At 43.5% G+C, this 16,749-nt stretch overlaps 3 protein-coding genes across 3 annotated transcripts in view; 2 read left to right on the top strand and 1 right to left on the bottom strand.

Moving 5' to 3' along the window:
- si:ch211-286b5.4 (afadin- and alpha-actinin-binding protein) overlaps positions 1-2,370 on the top strand; it is a 27,745-nt gene extending 25,375 nt beyond the window's left edge. The window contains exon 12 of the mRNA XM_061678890.1: positions 2,193-2,370. Within this exon, the coding sequence (XP_061534874.1) occupies positions 2,193-2,370 (178 nt within the window). The remainder of the gene's footprint in view (positions 1-2,192) is intronic.
- A 3,117-nt stretch (positions 2,371-5,487) lies between these two features.
- nanos3 (nanos homolog 3) lies at positions 5,488-6,184 on the top strand. The gene has a single exon (XM_061680225.1). It carries the CDS (start codon positions 5,488-5,490, stop codon positions 6,130-6,132), a length of 645 nt encoding a protein of 214 aa, XP_061536209.1. The 3' UTR covers positions 6,133-6,184.
- Positions 6,185-6,854: 670 nt separating this feature from the next.
- On the bottom strand, positions 6,855-16,699 carry LOC133404374 (uncharacterized). Its single transcript, XM_061680198.1, has 8 exons — positions 16,571-16,699; positions 16,337-16,387; positions 16,092-16,189; positions 15,271-15,980; positions 13,871-14,279; positions 12,502-12,632; positions 7,070-7,171; positions 6,855-7,004 (listed from the first exon to the last, which is right to left on the bottom strand). Exons 2-8 carry the CDS (start codon positions 16,368-16,370, stop codon positions 6,926-6,928), a joined length of 1,563 nt encoding a protein of 520 aa, XP_061536182.1. The 5' UTR covers positions 16,371-16,387; positions 16,571-16,699; the 3' UTR covers positions 6,855-6,925.
- Positions 16,700-16,749: the final 50 nt, after the last annotated feature.

The following is a 16,749-nucleotide window of genomic DNA, read 5'->3' on the forward strand; positions in this document are numbered from 1 at the left end:
GATCGGTGCAGCGTCTGCAGTGATGCGGACTTTGTATCGGTCCGTTGTGGTAAAGAAGGAGCTAAGCCGAAAGGCGAAGCTCTCAATTTACCGGTCGATCTTCGTTCCTACCCTCACCTATGGTCATGAGCTGTGGGTCGTGACCGAAAGAACGAGATCCCGGATACAAGCGGCCGAAATGAGTTTCCTCCGCAGGGTGTCCGGGCTCTCCCTTAGAGATAGGGTGAGAAGCTCGGTCATCCGGGAGGATCTCAGAGTAGAGCCGCTGCTCCTCCGCATTGAGAGGAGCCAGATGAGGTGGCTGGGGCATCTGATTCGGATGCCTCCCGGACGCCTCCCTGGTGAGGTGTTCCGGGCACGTCCCACCGGGAGGAGACCCCGGGGACGACCCAGGACACGCTGGAGAGACTACGTCCTTCGGCTGGCCTGGGAACGCCTCGGGATCCCTCCGGAAGAGCTGGATGAATTGGCTGGGGAGAGGGAAGTCTGGGCATCCCTGCTAAAGCTACTGCCCCCGCGACCCGACCCGGATAAGCGGTAGAAAATGGATGGATGGATGGATATATATATGTATATGTATGTATATATATATATATATATATATATGTATATATGTATGTATATTTATGTATGTATGTATATGTATATATGTGTATATGTATACGTATATATATGTATATATGTATATGTATGCACGAATTTAAAAAATAGGTGACCTTCCTTGTGGAAACCTTGCCCAGATGTGTGCCTTGCCACAATTGTGCCTCTTATAGTTTCAGTGGCGGCACGGTGGACGACTGGTTAGAGCGTCAGCCTCACAGTTCTGAGGGCCCGGGTTCAATCCCCGGCCCCGCCTGTGTGGAGTTTGCATGTTCTCTCCGTGCCTGCGTGGGTTTTCTCCAGGCAATCCGGTTTCCTCCCACGTGCCAAAAACATGCATTAATTGGAGACTCTAAATTGCCCGTCGGCATGACTGTGAGTGCGAATGGTTGTTTGTTTCTATGTGCCCTGCGATTGGCTGGCAACCAGTTCAAAATGCAGTCCTTGTTCATCCATATGTACTGTATAGTCTTACAAAATAACTGTACAATTATGAAATTCCATGTTTACAAAATAAAAATGTATGCGCTTGCTGTTTCCAGAGCCAAAGAGAGAGCAAACCTTTCCGAGAGATGGGATGGTGGGACGGACGGAATGTACGCAAACCCAACTGCTACTTTGGACTGTTCATTTTGAGGCAATTCCATCCAAAGCAATTTTAAAACATGCATTTTCTTAAACTAATAAAAGGTTACAAATTGGATTTTTAATTTCTTTTTCAGTTTCTCATTTTTGTATGTCCTCCATTCATGGTTGTTTGTCTACTCATGAGAAAAACAGGACAAGACAATTATTCTGATTATTAAATCGAATTAATCCGCTCAGATAATGCCAGTCACTTTAAAAATTAACACCTTCAAAAGGTTGAGGCAGTACTTGGCCTCAAACACTCATTTGGCACAGTATACCAGTCCCAGGGGAAAGTGGAACGCATGAATCAAAATTTCAAATCTAATATTGCTAAAGTTAGTGTGGTGATAAGGGGGAATCTCTAAATTTCTGCACTTAAATGAGTTTGGTTGACCTCAGGATAGCTGAGGTCAAGAGAGGGAATTGTAAGGATGGCCAAATACGTTGTATTTCATCTAATGAAACATCCATCCATCCATTTTCTGAGCCGCTTCTCCTCACTAGGGTCGCGGGCGTGCTGGAGCCTATCCCAGCTATCATTGGGCAGGAGGTGGGGTACACCCTGAACTGGTTGCCAGCCAATTGCAGGGCACACATAAACAAACAAACAACCAGTCGCACTCACATTCACACCTACGGGCAAATTAGAGGGGTCAATTAACCTAGCATGCATGTTTTTGGGATGTGGGAGAAAACTCACGCAGGCACGGGGAGAACATGCAAACGCCACACAGGCGGGGCCGGGGATTGAACCCTGGTCCTAAGAACTATGAGGCAGAAGCTCTAACCAGTCATGCACCGTGCCGCTCTAATGAAACAATCATGCAATATTTCAGTTAATCAAATAATCAGAGTAGCTAACCTGGATTGCAATAAGTAGATTTAATTTAAATTATTTTGGGCATAAACATAGACATTTTGGCAATATGCGGGCAAGTGTATTTTTATCTTGTTTGTCACAGAAGGGCGGAAGTCACAGGATGTCTCAGATGTTTCAAGAAGTGGCCCCGGATGACAGCCGACGAACTGAAAACAAGTCAGGCTCTTGACGACATCAGCGAGAGTACCTGCGTCACCAGCTCTCGGGTGGCGCTTATCACCAAGAACCCTATGGGGCGTAGGCACAGCAGCAACATCTAGAAGTGTCTACGCATAAACTATAAATGTAAGGGCCAAGAGGGAGAGGAGCTCTTTTTCTCGGTCTACTCTGTGGACGAGAGGTTCGGTGGCAGGGAAAAATGGCCCGGAATTCCGTGTGTGTGTGACTTTGTAATGGTACTGAGCTCTGGATCATGAAGTATGGCTCAAATTGCAATGAGTGTGAGTTCATTCTTTGGTTACCTTTCATTGGGAAAAACAACAAACGCAGCGGGAGTTGTGGCGATAGTTGTTAAATAAGGGTAAGGATTTACCACAAACTTCACCATCCAAAACAAACAGTCTATGCACATGTTTAGCTTACAGCTACATTAACAGAAATACAGTATAATATAACATAAATATGCCCTCTTTGAAGTTCTGGACTTGTTTGGTGACATATGTGTACCAAGGTTTTTTGTTGTTGTTGGTTTGTGACAGCGTTACTTGTTTAACTTAATTCTTACCTGTGTTCGTGTCCCTCACAAGTTGCGGTGGTGGTCTGCTTCATCTTGAGCCGCTTCTTTTCTGGCAGATCAAGCTGTGTGTCTTGGTGAAGGTAATCCATATGCCACCTACTGACTGGTGTGTAATGACACGTTACATTCACGGCGAGGACGAACAGATAGCGGCAAAATCTATTAGTGGCGGCCCACCACAAATAAATGTATATGTGGGAAACCCTGGTGTTACGCAATAAAGCCGTGTTCGTCTGCTGCAATCATGTGCCCGTGGCACAAAGTAGGGCAGCATAACAGCATTGCTTGCCAACAATACAATACTAAACTAGAATTGTCACAAGCCGATAGACATAGCTGCTTTGTCGGAATTTAATCAGCGCTATTAGCGGCATGGCGCAGCACAGCAGCACTATATAGCCACTAAATGCAACAGTGTGGGCACATGCTGGGTTTGGAATGAGGTAGTGTATGTTGGAAAAACAAAATAAAGCCCAGCGGCCTATTTTAGCACAACAACACCCAGAGTAGCCCAAAGTAGCTGAATAGCGATTAGTGCTAGCAGCAGACTTTCCAGTCAGCTATCCTGCAAACTACAAATTAATTTTGCACAGACTTAAAATGTCAATTGCCAATTCTACCACCTTCGGCATTGCAACAGCAACCGCAAAACAAACAGCGTGGATGAGAATGAGGGGTTTCAACGTTTGTGCTCCGGTATGTTGTACAATCCTGTTATGCGTAACACACTTGTTACTGCAACACGTAATCACCATCTGCGGTCCCTTCTTAAAGTTTCTTTTTCCCCAAATGTGGTTTTACGTATTGAGTTGCCCGATTGGGCGCTTTAGATTAGGGTATTTCATCAATCTTTCCCGACTGTGGGTCTTTCAAGCCCTTTGAGACTCCTTTGTGATTAAGGGCTATAGAAATAAACTTGACTTGAAATTGCTAAAGAAGCTGGTTGTTCACAGAGTGCTGTATCCAAGCATATTAACAGAAAGTTCAATGAAAGGAAATGTTATGGGAGGAAATGGTGCACCAGTAACAGGGATAACCACAGCCTTGAAATTGACTGTCAAGCGAAATCCGTTCAAAGATTTGGGGGGGCTTTACAAGGAGTGGACTGAAGTTGATGCATTGAGCCACTACATACAGAAGAATACTAGACATGGGTTACAAATGTCGCATTCCACGTATCAGGTCATTCCTGAACCAGAGACATCAAAAGCATCTTATTTGGGCTAAGGTAAAAAGAACTGGACTGTTTTTTTCATTTGGAAATCAAGGTCCCAGAATCTGGAGGAAGAGTGAGAGGCACAGAATCCACATAGCTTGAAGTCCAGTGTGAAGTTTCCACAGTCAGTGCGATGTGAGGTTCCCGTGTCATCTGTTGCATGTCTCCCTCTGCTGAAAGGCTGGATGGAGATGCTGATTTTATTTTCCAGCAGGACTTGGCACCTGCCCACACTGCCAAACGTACCAAGAGCTGTTTCAGTGACTATGGTGTTGCTGCGCTTGATTGGTCAGCAAACTGTTGTCAAGAGGAAGATGAGACACTAGACCTAACAATGCAGATGACCTGAAGGCAGCTAGCAAAGCAACCATTACACCTATTCATTCATGAAAATGTATTACACATGATTATTGTTATTCGTTTGGATGATTGATTTTTACTGAATGTGATTTGTCTGGTGGCAGGCTGAGTGTGAAGGGTAAAGTGTTGAAGCCCCTAGTATGAACCACCCCGTATTAAATTTACGTTTTCATTTCCTGCTTGACAGACTTTAAAGCAGTAGTAAACAATTTCCCCCCTTTATTTTTCTGAAAACTAAATAAATTGAGCACCAAGAAGAGACTACAAATTCCAAGCTTCCTTCTTCCAGGTTGGGCCAAAACTCACAACCACATTTGTAACTATAATACATATTTGGTACACACTGTTGAGTTTTTAATAATGCCATTGTGCTGTCGGTGCACAGCCCAAGACATTGGTCTTGCATTAGCATTATCTGAGAATTTTACAATTAAGTATTCATTTGCAATCCAATACTACTACATTTTAAAATGTAGTTTTCTTTTAGAATAGGCTCAATCCAGTATTTTTTATGTAATTTAGTTACTTTTATCCTTTTATGTAGCTTAGTTTACAACAATTTCAATGGTAGCTTGCGCAACACTGGGTTCATGATTGTACAGTATATACTGTTGCTGTTAAGATAACACACACACACTTTACATTTTTCACAGTATTGTAGCTTTGTTAAATCAGTCCAAACTAAAAAAGCAATTTCGTCGTCTTTATTAGATATTTGTTAAATTTTGTGGTTGTGCAACACACATACACTTCATAAAACCAAGTGCCGCCCCTGCTCACATCCCATTAAAATGCTCTAACATTTGCGCATTGGGCTGTGTATAATTCTTCTACTGTAAATGCAATGCTATATTTAGTAAAAGTGCAACTTTAGGTGGGCGGGGCTCAAGCGGCACGCGTCTGATCAATAGTCTCTGTCTGATTGGCTTCTCACACGCAGACCACGCGACGCCACTTGTGCTCAATTTATAATCAAAGACCTGCGCGGGACACTTGGCGGTGCGACCTTTTGTGGAAGTCAACATCCATTTGAAGTGCGACCCACAAGGGCCTAAAGTAATTAGAATGGGCTGCATGGTTTGGGGGCTTCGTAATCACTCGTCGCGCTTCATGGAATCTAATAGCAAAAGTTTTCAGCCCTGGAAAGACTACATGGGACTGTCGGATGTAATCCAAGGAATGGTGAGTCGGAATACCCCCGACCATTCTCCCCCAGCGGCCTCTAAAGTTGACGTAGGTGCGGCTTGGGGTTCCCTGCGCCTTAACGCACTCGCCCAAAGAAGCGACCCTGAGACATCTGCTTTTCCAGCTGTTCTTGTTGGATCTGCGAGTCTAGGATTCAGCACGCGACAGCCAGCTGGTGGCCTGCGGGACGACGTGTTGATTGTTTCTGCTCGTCCGCCAACCGAAGCGGGGATGAAAGGAGCGCCTAGCGGTCCACAATTTCGCGGGACGACGGCGCGTCAGGAGAGACCGTCCCTCCCATCTCCAGAGAGCATGAGGTGCAGTTTTTGTAAACACAACGGGGAGACTGAATCAGTCTACAATTCCCACTGGCTGAAGAACCACTCAGGAGAGGTTTTGTGCCCTTATCTGCGCCACTATGTGTGTCCACTGTGCGGAGCCACGGGCGCAAACGCCCACACCAAGCGGTTTTGCCCGAAGGTTGACAGCGCGTACAGTTCAGTGTACACCAAGTCCAGACGTTGACGCTGCAGTGGGGTGGTTTCTCCCAGATGGGACACGCAAAGATGACGTTTAATTGACTGTGAACTGGTTCAACACGCGTGCGGTGTGTGTTGTTTTGCTTTTGTTTGTGCGCGTGTTGAACAAAACTGATCTTAACTTGGCACGTTTGCTGTGTACCTTTTTTTTCTATTGGATTATAGGCATTTTCTGCTTAAATGCTGTTGAGACAACGGCTGACAGTTATTGCCTGCGAACTGTTTTACATATTTTAAAACCTGACCGGCTTACCGCTGTCTGTGGAGGATCCCCCCCTTTACATATCCCTTTTAAGCAATAACTCACAACGCTACTCAATTATGTCATGTTCTCTCTCTCACTTTCTCTCTCTCTCTCGCTTTTTATTTTTAGATTTAATGACTCGTTGTTATGGAGTGTGCAAATACCCGTTCTTGAAACTTATGTTCAGTATATGCATGTGACCTTGAAAAATAATTGTTAAAGCTCCTATCCGTTTGTGGAGGAAAAGTGTGTGTGTATTCTTGTTAACCCAAATTATAACTATTGGAAACGAACACTTTGTTTGTTATTTTATGTTGTGGTCCTGATTAAGTGAAAGGATTACCTTTTTAGACACAGCTCGATGAGAAATAAGTTAGGATATAAATAATATACCCAGCTTTATTCGGCAAGAAATGCCAACAATAAAGCAATATGTGAACATCAAAATATAGTTTGTGCTACAAAGTATTCGAATATTCCAATAACATAACAAAAACAAAAGACCATGAACTTGGGATCGTGGTGGACCAAAATTTCAGCGGGGTAAGTTTCTTGAATTCTTACTGCCACGCCGCATGTTCTCAATCTCTCGATGAGCGGCCATAACTGTTCGACTGAAAGAGAATGGATTATGATCTATCAACAAATCAACAGAAAAATAGAGGAGAGATTGACAAACTTTAGAAAGGAGAGTTCCTTGATGAGCCCACACATCAATCCTGAGGCATCTTCTTCACGGCGTGAGGGTTTAACAAGTTTATCCTTTTTTGCTTGGTCCTCACTGGAATAGAAACAAACCATTTAAAGTTTATTATATTTAATATGAATTATGGAAATACTAACATATGAAAGACAACAAACAAGCGTATATGTACAGTAAGTCATGGGAGAAGCCTGTGATGATCTTTATGGTTGAGGAAAACGGCTTGAACATAATCTAGCATCACTGCTACTGAAAATGCAAAATATCCTGCATATCCCAGAGAGTGCTGTACAAAAAGTGATGAAACACCTTTGCCAAATTCATGACCTGTCACAACCATTACTGTACAGTAACGTCAAGGCAATTCTCAAGAAATATTCTCCAAATGTTGATGAATGGGTGGTAAAAGACATCTGCTGTTTCAGAAAGTTTTGGCATCATTGTGTGGCAAACGTGGCTCTCAAAAGAACCGTAAAAAGGAGGGCAGCCTATGTGAAGAATAAGTTGCCCCTATAGAATATGTTGTTTAAAAGGGCACCAAAACAGCTGTATATGTCCCCATACAACACATGCTCCAAAAACTGTTAAATAAAACTGACATTTTAGACCAAGCAATGTCAGAAATGGTGCACGTTTGCACATGAATATTGTTCATATGCCGATGGAGATTAAGGAAAATTGCCATCTTTCAATGGATAAATTTACTGTTGCACAGATACTTGATGACTTTGAAGTTGCCAATCGTTTAGGAACATCAAAACTGTAATGCAAAATGTGTGCACTGTATTGAGTTATTGCTACCAAACCCGGATCAACAATGAACTCTATTCAGCTGTTACTCTGCAACACCTCCGCGATCAAAAAGTGTGGTTCTGAAAGAGTTCTGCAACCTCTTATCCACGATCTTGTCTCATTAGAACAGCAGGTGTTTATGTAGAGCAGCTAGGTGCCATTGTAAAGGGAACAGTCCAGTGTGTAACAGCTGATAACCTTGCCGCCCATTCACTTGCAGGAGTCTAGGAGTCTGCATGGCTTCTAGAAGTGACATTCAGCTACAAGAGGTAAGTTCCAATTTCTTGAAACTTGGGAGAAAAAGATTGTCATGACATATGCAAGAGGTGATGAAAGACTCACGCTTACGTGAAACCTCTGGGGTGAAAGGGCTGTATCCTCTTACAAAAAGTCTAAAACACTTTCAAGTGGTCCAGGGTGACCCTCTTGATATTTTGAAGAGTGTCTTGGAAGGCTTTGTCCCAATTGAGGTTGCGTCTCTCTGTCTGACAAACCTGAGTTCCAATAAGTATTTTACTTTATATATGCTAAATGACACCATCAGATCCTTCAATGACACCTTCATTGACAAGACTGATCAGCCTCAAACAATTGGCAAAGGATTTTCATCCAAAGAGACCATTGGTGGAAATGGTCATGAGAACTGGTCTAATATCAGGATTTTTCCATTTTATATTGGTGACTGTGTACCTGAGGGAGATAACATCTGGGAGATTCTCATGCTCAAAGATATAGTGGAGCTTGTGTGGCACCTAAACACACTTATGAAACTTTGCATTGTCTCGAATGCAAGTTGGCAGAGCACAGCAAGTTGCCGCAGTCAACCTTTCCAAGTTTTAGGTTGCGACCAAAACATCATTGTTATTATTATATCCTCACCTGATGAAGAAATTTGTTTTTTTGACTGATGTTTGGACTATGCAACAAAGTGGTCAGAGAGTCTCAGAATTGCATGAATGTGGCCAAGACACACACACAACCAAACAGCAGAAAGCACTCAGTTACTATTTGGACTGTAGCTAATTTTCCAGACCAGCAGTTGAAATGACAAAGGTTGCAATGGTCTTGGTCACATCTTTTCCCAGTGATATTCAATGAGTACTCCTTCAAAACATCACTGCTCCTGGGACAGTGCTTGTTGCATCATCTGTCTGCATTGACAGACTCAAGTATAACACAGATATGATGCCCTGTATTTGTTCAGGTCTGCCTGAATTTGATCAATTACACAGATCATTGCAGGTAACCCAGATATTTTGTTTGTCTGCAAAATAATTGGCAGCACGGTGGTTGACTGGTTAGCACATCTGCCTCACAGTTCTGAGGACCGGGGTTCAAATCCTGGCCCCGCCTGTGTGGAGTTTGCATGTTCTCCCTGTGCCTGCGTTGGTTTTCTCCAGGTACTCAGTTTCCTCCCACCTCCCAAAAACATGCATGGTAGGTTGATTGAAGACTCTAAATTGTCTGTAGGTGTGAATGTGAGTGCGAATGTTTGTTTGTTTATATGTGCTCTGCGATTGGCTGGCGACCAGTTCAGAGTGTACCCTGTCTCTCGCCCGAAGATAGCTGGGATAGGTTCCAGCACGTCCGCGACCCTAGTGAGGACAAGCACTTCAGAAAATGGATGGATGGATTGATATACACACAGAGATTGCTGGTGTTGCTTGCAGAGGTGCAGAGAGTAATCCAGATAACAATGTAGTGTCATGTCTTCTGCAGGGGCAAATACATTCTGGAAACCGTGTCTTCACTGAACCCCAACCCTGTACGTTGGGGTTCACCCCGGTGGACGAGAGGGTAGCCTCCCTCCGCCTTCGGGTGAGGGGACGGGTCCTGACTGTTGTTTGTGCCTATGCACCAAATAGCAGTTCAGAGTACCCACCCTTTTTGGAGTCCTTGGAGGGGGTGCTGGAGAGCGCTCCCACTGGGGACTCCATCGCTCTGCTGGTGGACTTCACGTGCTCACGTGGGCAATGACAGTGCAATGACAGTGAGACCTGGAAAGGCGTGATTGGGAGAAACGGCCCCCCTGATCAGAACCCAAGTTGTGTTCTGTTATTGGACTTCTGTGCTCATCACGGAGTGTCCATAATGAACACCATGTTCAAGCATAAGGGTGTCCACACGTGCACTTGGCACCAGGACACCCTAGGTCGCAGTTCAATGATCGACTTTGTGGTCGCGTCATCGGACTTGCGGCCGCATGTCTTGGACACTCGGGTGAAGAGAGGGGCGGAGCTGTCAACTGATCACCACCTGGTGGTGAGTTGGCTCCGATGGTCGGGGAAGATGCCGGTCCGACGTGGCAGACCCAAACGTATTGTGAGGGTCTGCTGGGAACATCTGTCGGAATCCCCTGTCAGAAGGAGTTTTAACTCCCACCTCCGACAGAACTTTTCTCATGTTCCGGGAGAGGCGGGGGACATCGTGTCCGAGTGGACCATGTCGAGGCGTAGAGGGGGTCCGGTTTGGTGGCCTCAGTATTGCATCTCTGCTTTTTGCAGATGATGTGGTTCTGTTGGCTTCATCAAGCCGTGACCTCCAACTCTCACCGGAGCAGTTCGCAGCTGAGTGTGAAGCGGCTGGGATGAGAATCAGCACATCCAAATCTGAGACAATGGTCCTCAGTCGGAAAAGGGTGGTGTGCCCTCTCCAGGTCGGGGATGAGATCCTGCCCCAAGTGGAGGGGTTCAAGTATCTTGGGGTCTTGTTCACGAGTGAGGGAAGAATGGAACGGGAGATCGACAGGTGGATCGGTGCAGCGTCTGCAGTGATGCGGACTTTGTATCGATCCGTTGTGGTAAAGAAGGAGCTAAGCCGAAAGGCGAACATCTCGATTTACTGGTTGATCTACGTTCCTACCCTCACCTATGGTCACGAGTCGTGACCGAAAGAACAAGAGCCCGGATACAAGCGGCCGAAATGAGTTTCCTCCGCAGGGTGTCCGGGCTCTCCCTTAGAGATAGGGTGAGAAGCTCGGTCATCCCGGAGGATCTCAGACTAGAGCCGCTGCTCCTCCACATCGAGAGGAGCCAGATGAGGTGGCTGGGGCATCTGATACGGATGCCTCCCGGACGCCTCCCTGGTGAGGTGTTCCAGGCATCTCCCACCGGGAGGAGACCCCGGGGACGACCCAGGACATGCTGGAGAGACTACATCCTTTCGCCTGGCCTGGGAACGCCTCGGGATCCCCCCGGAAGAGATGGATGAAGTGGCTGGGGAGAGGGAAGTCTAGGTGTCCCTGCTAGAGCTACTGCCCCGCGACCCGACCTCGGATAAGCGGTAGAAAATGGATGGATGGATGGGTGCACCGATGTGAGTGCAAGTTTGCAGTGTGTGAGATTAGACATATACTGTATGGTCAATTAATTTGGACATGCCAGCCTTTCATTTTAGAGTTAGTTGTGTGTGCCTCAATATCGATGGGATTGCTGCAAGTCAGAATTTAGCATACAAAAGTCTGAATTCCTGCCTCTTTGAAACGGATAGTTCAGACTTTCCCTCATGTCAGGGTCCACTTTCTCTGAGTTTTCACATACCCTGCTTGCAGGAATACCATAAAGAGAAGTGAGTGCAAACTTATTGACTATTTATTTATACACAGACGCCAATTACAATCACACAAGGAACAGATGTGGAAACTCACTCTTAATAGCCATTATAACCTGTGTGTGTCAACGTGTGTGTATATTATCGGAACAAACATTCAAGCCTATTGAAACTTTTAATCAGGGCCATTTGGGTGATTTCGGTTATTATTATGATTTTAAAATGTCACACAGAAATTAAGTGATAAGAAATGGCTTCACCTGACCACTAATAAAAGAAAGTGGTATATAAACTTATGAGCACAACTGTTCAGGTGTTCTTGCTCAGCAGATTTGATATTTGCTCTCAGTACACTGTCATATTTTATCCTGCATTCCAGCTCAGTGATTCCCAACTTCTGTGTGTCATAAGACATCATCAGGTGTGCCACGGGAAATTATCCAATTTTACTCAATTGATCTGAAAATTACGATTTACGACAAGTGTACTTTTATTCATCTACTGATGCCAGTGACGTTTAAAACAGAACAATCAAATCCTTTCCCACCTAAAGGGGAGTTTGCAATTCAATGCCCCCTGCACTTTTTTTATTTCATAAAACAGTCATTGTGACTTAAGTACACTACATGATAAATATGATCAGTGAAATAAAAACTCTGGTCCATCTTGAGCATCTAATTTGATATACAAGAAACCGCCACTAACTGGAGGGTTTATAATTAATCCACAGTTCTAAATCTACTTGTTGTCATTCATACAACAGAATAAGTAAATTTGTGACCAAATTTAGACGGGATCATGATTATTTCAGTATGTATACCTTTTGTAACATTTTTGTTTGGTCATGTGCTGTTAAAGTACTGTTGCCAGGGTGGTACCCTCCAAGTTGCTGCTTTTGTGACACTTGCCTAACTGTGCCTTTTTGCCACAGGAAATGATGCAAACAGTTACAGTACCTTGAAGGCCTTGAATAAACCTGAGGATCATTGGTAAGGATTGTATGTTAAAAAACATAAATTGACTTTATACTACTATACTCATATGTCTGACAGTGAATGTCTCCTTACATCGTAATGTTGTTGAGCTGCGAGTCTGAGACAAAATCGAAGCAACCAGATCCATGGAGGTCAGTGGTGTTCATGGTTTGCGGGTACTCTGTGATCACAGCACCAGGATTAGGCTCATCATTATCACCAGGCTGTGTGCAAAAAAAAAAACAAATATTACTTTTAAATAGGATTTATGTCGAGCTACAGCGCAACCTTTAAATCGTTTCCCAATTGGCAATCTTTCATTTTAAGGTCACAATTACAGTCGTAGCTTGGACGAAATGTTTGTGGTCATCTTTTCTTCAGGCTTTCTCATGAGTATAATTCAAAATAAAGATTTGAAATTAAATAAAACTAATGGGGGCACTGTGGATGACTGGTTAGCACATCTGCCTCACAGTTTTGAGATTAAGGTTTCAAATCCAGGCTCTGGCCTTCCTTTGTGGAGTTTGCATGGTCTCCCCATGTCCAAGTGGGTGTTCTGTGAGTACTTTGTGGTCCTCCCACATTCTCAAAACATGCATATTAGGTTTATTGAAGACTAAATTGCCCGTAGGTGTGACTAGTTGTCTATTTGCGAGTGGCTGGCAACCAGCTCAGGGTGTACCCCACCTCCAGCACATCCATGACCCGACTGAGGAGAAGCGGTACAGAGAATGGGTGGCTGATTAAAACTAGTGAAATAGTAAAACAGTAAAACTAAAATTTTCTGTCTGCAGCAGCTGTCTGTATCTCTTTTCCCTTCTCTTTTTATTAAACATAGCAAAGGTCGCTAAACATCTGGACAAGGCTTTGAAATGAGGGATTTCATGATTTCATTGGTACTATACGTGTGGCGTATGCGTTCTGCATGGCCGCCCCCCCCACACACAACTTTTTGTGTGTGTATTTAAGAAACATCGGACCAGTTGCCACGTAATGTTTGTTAGCGGTTCTATAATGTTAAGTATTTTGGTTATTTTTGCACCAAGAAATATCAAGGATTGAACAAATATTGTCATTACCTGTCTGTCTGATGCTGCAGGTCAGAGCAGACCAGCAGACTGGCACTCGGCACTGCTAGTCAGAAAAGTGGAGGAAGAATAAGGGGCAAAGTGTGTGTGTGTGGGAGGGGTTGTCTATGAGCGCTGCAGGGCACAATTTTCTTTAATAAGAACTCAAACAACTGCCCGTCAGATCTCAAAACAATTTGGGGGCGGGGGGTACTGATGACAGGGTTATTATTATTTTTTTAAATATTGATCAATGATGACAAAAATGGTGCACCAGCAGAAAGGGCACTTTTCTCATCCGGAGCAAAAGGGCAAGTGCTTGAGCACCAGTAGGGGGTCTTTATGTGCATGCGCATGAATGCTCAAACGGGTTTTGGTACAGAGACACTACATACCATGTCGTTCTTCTCCGAGTCACCAGAGGTTACATCCTCACAGAGTTTGACAAAGCCATCTCCTTGCTGGGCATTAGCAGACGATTCATTTGCTTTGTCTTCGTCACAGTCCACACTATCGCTACATATATCATGTATTTTCTTATCAATTTTTATGGCAACACAATGCACTTCCAGGTTGCTAAAAGTTATGCTTGATGATCCACAGTCCACTTCTTGGGGATTTGGGTTTTCAAAATGATGTTCCTCTTCCATTGCAAGTGGGTCTGAATTTGTGTCTATAGTTTGATCCGGAGCAGGAACTGGGCCCTCTCCATGGTCATGACTTTTGCCATACAAGCAACTTTGCTTGCACACAATGTCGCTCCCGTCAGAAGGAGTGGCAGGAATGCGGACTTCTGTTTCTGGCCTGTTTGAACAAACAAAATGAAACCGTCTCAACATGTTACTTATCTGTATGTCAGTTATTACACTTTATCTTGACTTATTTATCAGAACACATTTGACTTCATTTGAAGAAGAAGGACCTATCTTATTGTCATTCATAACTTAATTTGGAATTTTGCAGCTTATGATTTTACTCAAAATGACCTCCAAAGTGGAGTACACATACTGATAATCGGCCCCAATTTGGGCATTTTTCATCTTTTCTGATCAAAGTCAGCAAAGGGCCGATTATCTCTAAACAATTACCCTGAGCGATTGACCTTTGGTGTTGTGTGTGTTAAGACCTTGGAAAATAGTGCAATACAACAATGTTAAACCTGCTCAATATTTACCATCGTAAATACATATACGTATGCATGCGGTCAACATCAGGCTTGGCTGATCCATGGACTCCGTGATTGTGACGTGAAATGGAAGCTCACGCTTTTGCTGGACATGGTAATTGTGTTGAGTGTTTTTATAATGTATCTGTGTCTCCTGAGCCATTCACCACGATAAAAATGATAAAGAAAAGAGTTTGGAACCGCAATCTAGTTAACAGATAAACTAACAATTAGCCTTGCTTAATCTATTTTTCCTCCTTCTACTACTATACTTACTCTTTCGTCTTCCTTTGTATTTTCCACCAATTTGGATGCCATGTGGCACCATGCTGCATTTGACACGTCAGATTTGGTACTATGACAGACATCTGGTATGAGGGAGGAGTCTCACATTTGTCCCTGGAACTATCTTTATGTGTGTGGTGTGCTGTGTCAGTCTTCTCCAGTACACCACACACTTGATACGTTTTTTCCTTGTTGTGTGGGGTCTCTGTGTACCTCGCTTAACACACAGTTGTATAGTTGCAACCATCATACTTTTGAGAATGTGAGGTTAATAAGCCTCTGAACAAAACCTTCATTTTTACATGAAAATGTTTAGTGTAAATAAAATAAGAATTCTGGACTAACCTGTCAACTGGTTTTTCATGACTGGAGTGAAATACCTCTTCCTCGCCCGGTCCTGCAATGCCAGCCATAGGGGTTGGGAGGAGTGATGGTGGTAAGATAGACGATTCAATGTCAGCTTTATTGTTGGACATCTGCCGTTCAATTTTCTCTCTACCGGTCTGTCCATTTACACTCTTACTTATCTGTAAAAAATGACTTCGCTCTTTCTCTGTAAGACCACACATACCCATCCTTTTTCTCTTTTTGACCGGCTCTCCTGTCATTGCTTCAGTTTTGTGTTCTGTGCTGTCACCCATGCTCTCATCACTTGGTATACCTTGGTTGACTTTTTGGTTTCTTACTAAATCACACTGAAGGTCATTCTTTGTTCTCTGATGATCTTCCAAAGCAGTTGAACCTGACTGACGTGCTTCTTCAGGGGTCAACAAAAAGACCTGGTGTTGATCAGTGCATGTTTGAGAGAGTGCCCTGTCATATTTCTCTGTCATTTCTTCTTCTTCCTTGCTCTTGCTGTCATCCCTAACAGGAGACCTTTCGAGTTGAGGATCACTGATTGGATGGGTGACTGTTGCCTCTTGTTGCTCTTTAACAGCCTCATTGTCAGTGGATTCCTCACCCTTTTTGTCAGGGATGACTTCTGGTTTGATCAGAGAGGACTGTGCTGTTGTCTGATCTTGTACAGAAATTATAACAGACACCTGCAAAGGGGACTGGGAACACAGATGCAGCTACATTATTATCTCCAATATCCTGAAATTAAGAGGAATTATTGTTGGCTTTAATAGAATAATGGTGTCCTTAAAAAAACAACACATGATTACCTGTTGTTGAAACGTGTGGTCAACATCAGTAGAGGAAAGCTTGTCACATGGCCTTTTTCTTGTCCTGAGGGAGGGAAGCTGTGGTGGATCTGAGCTGCCTTCAAATATCAAGAGTCATATGTATGAATCAAAAACGCCAATCACAGTAACATTAGCTATAGACTACTGTATTATAAACTGTTGCATAATTCAATGTTTGTACTAACATATAAAAATGAATGTTATGGTGCATTAGCATCCTTTACCTTTGTTGTGAATCTTCACACTTGCTTCGGTCATCTTCTTTTAAATGTTACCTTTACGAATAAGTTCATTGAGTAAAAAAGATACACATAGACATATATTTACAAAGCTACCAAAAGTAATGGTATCAACGTTGCATGATTTTGGTTAGCTTGAAGACAACTATCACATTCTCATACTTGCAATAATGAGTTAATTACTATCAGGTTGAAGGCTTGGATACTTACTAAACTTACCTCAAACATATATATGTGTGTGACTTCATGTACCCTTTGTGTTGGTTTATTGGTGGATAGCAATTTAAAAAAAATAAGTTCAACTTTACTTGAGTTCAAACAACCACCTGAAGCTAAACCTAATTTCGCCTGAGATGTTTTACGTCAGTAATAGTCACATTGCTTTCTGCCGTAAAGCG

Source organism: Phycodurus eques, chromosome 6 (genome assembly GCF_024500275.1).
Source record: "Phycodurus eques isolate BA_2022a chromosome 6, UOR_Pequ_1.1, whole genome shotgun sequence".
Lineage (NCBI taxonomy): Eukaryota > Metazoa > Chordata > Actinopteri > Syngnathiformes > Syngnathidae > Phycodurus > Phycodurus eques.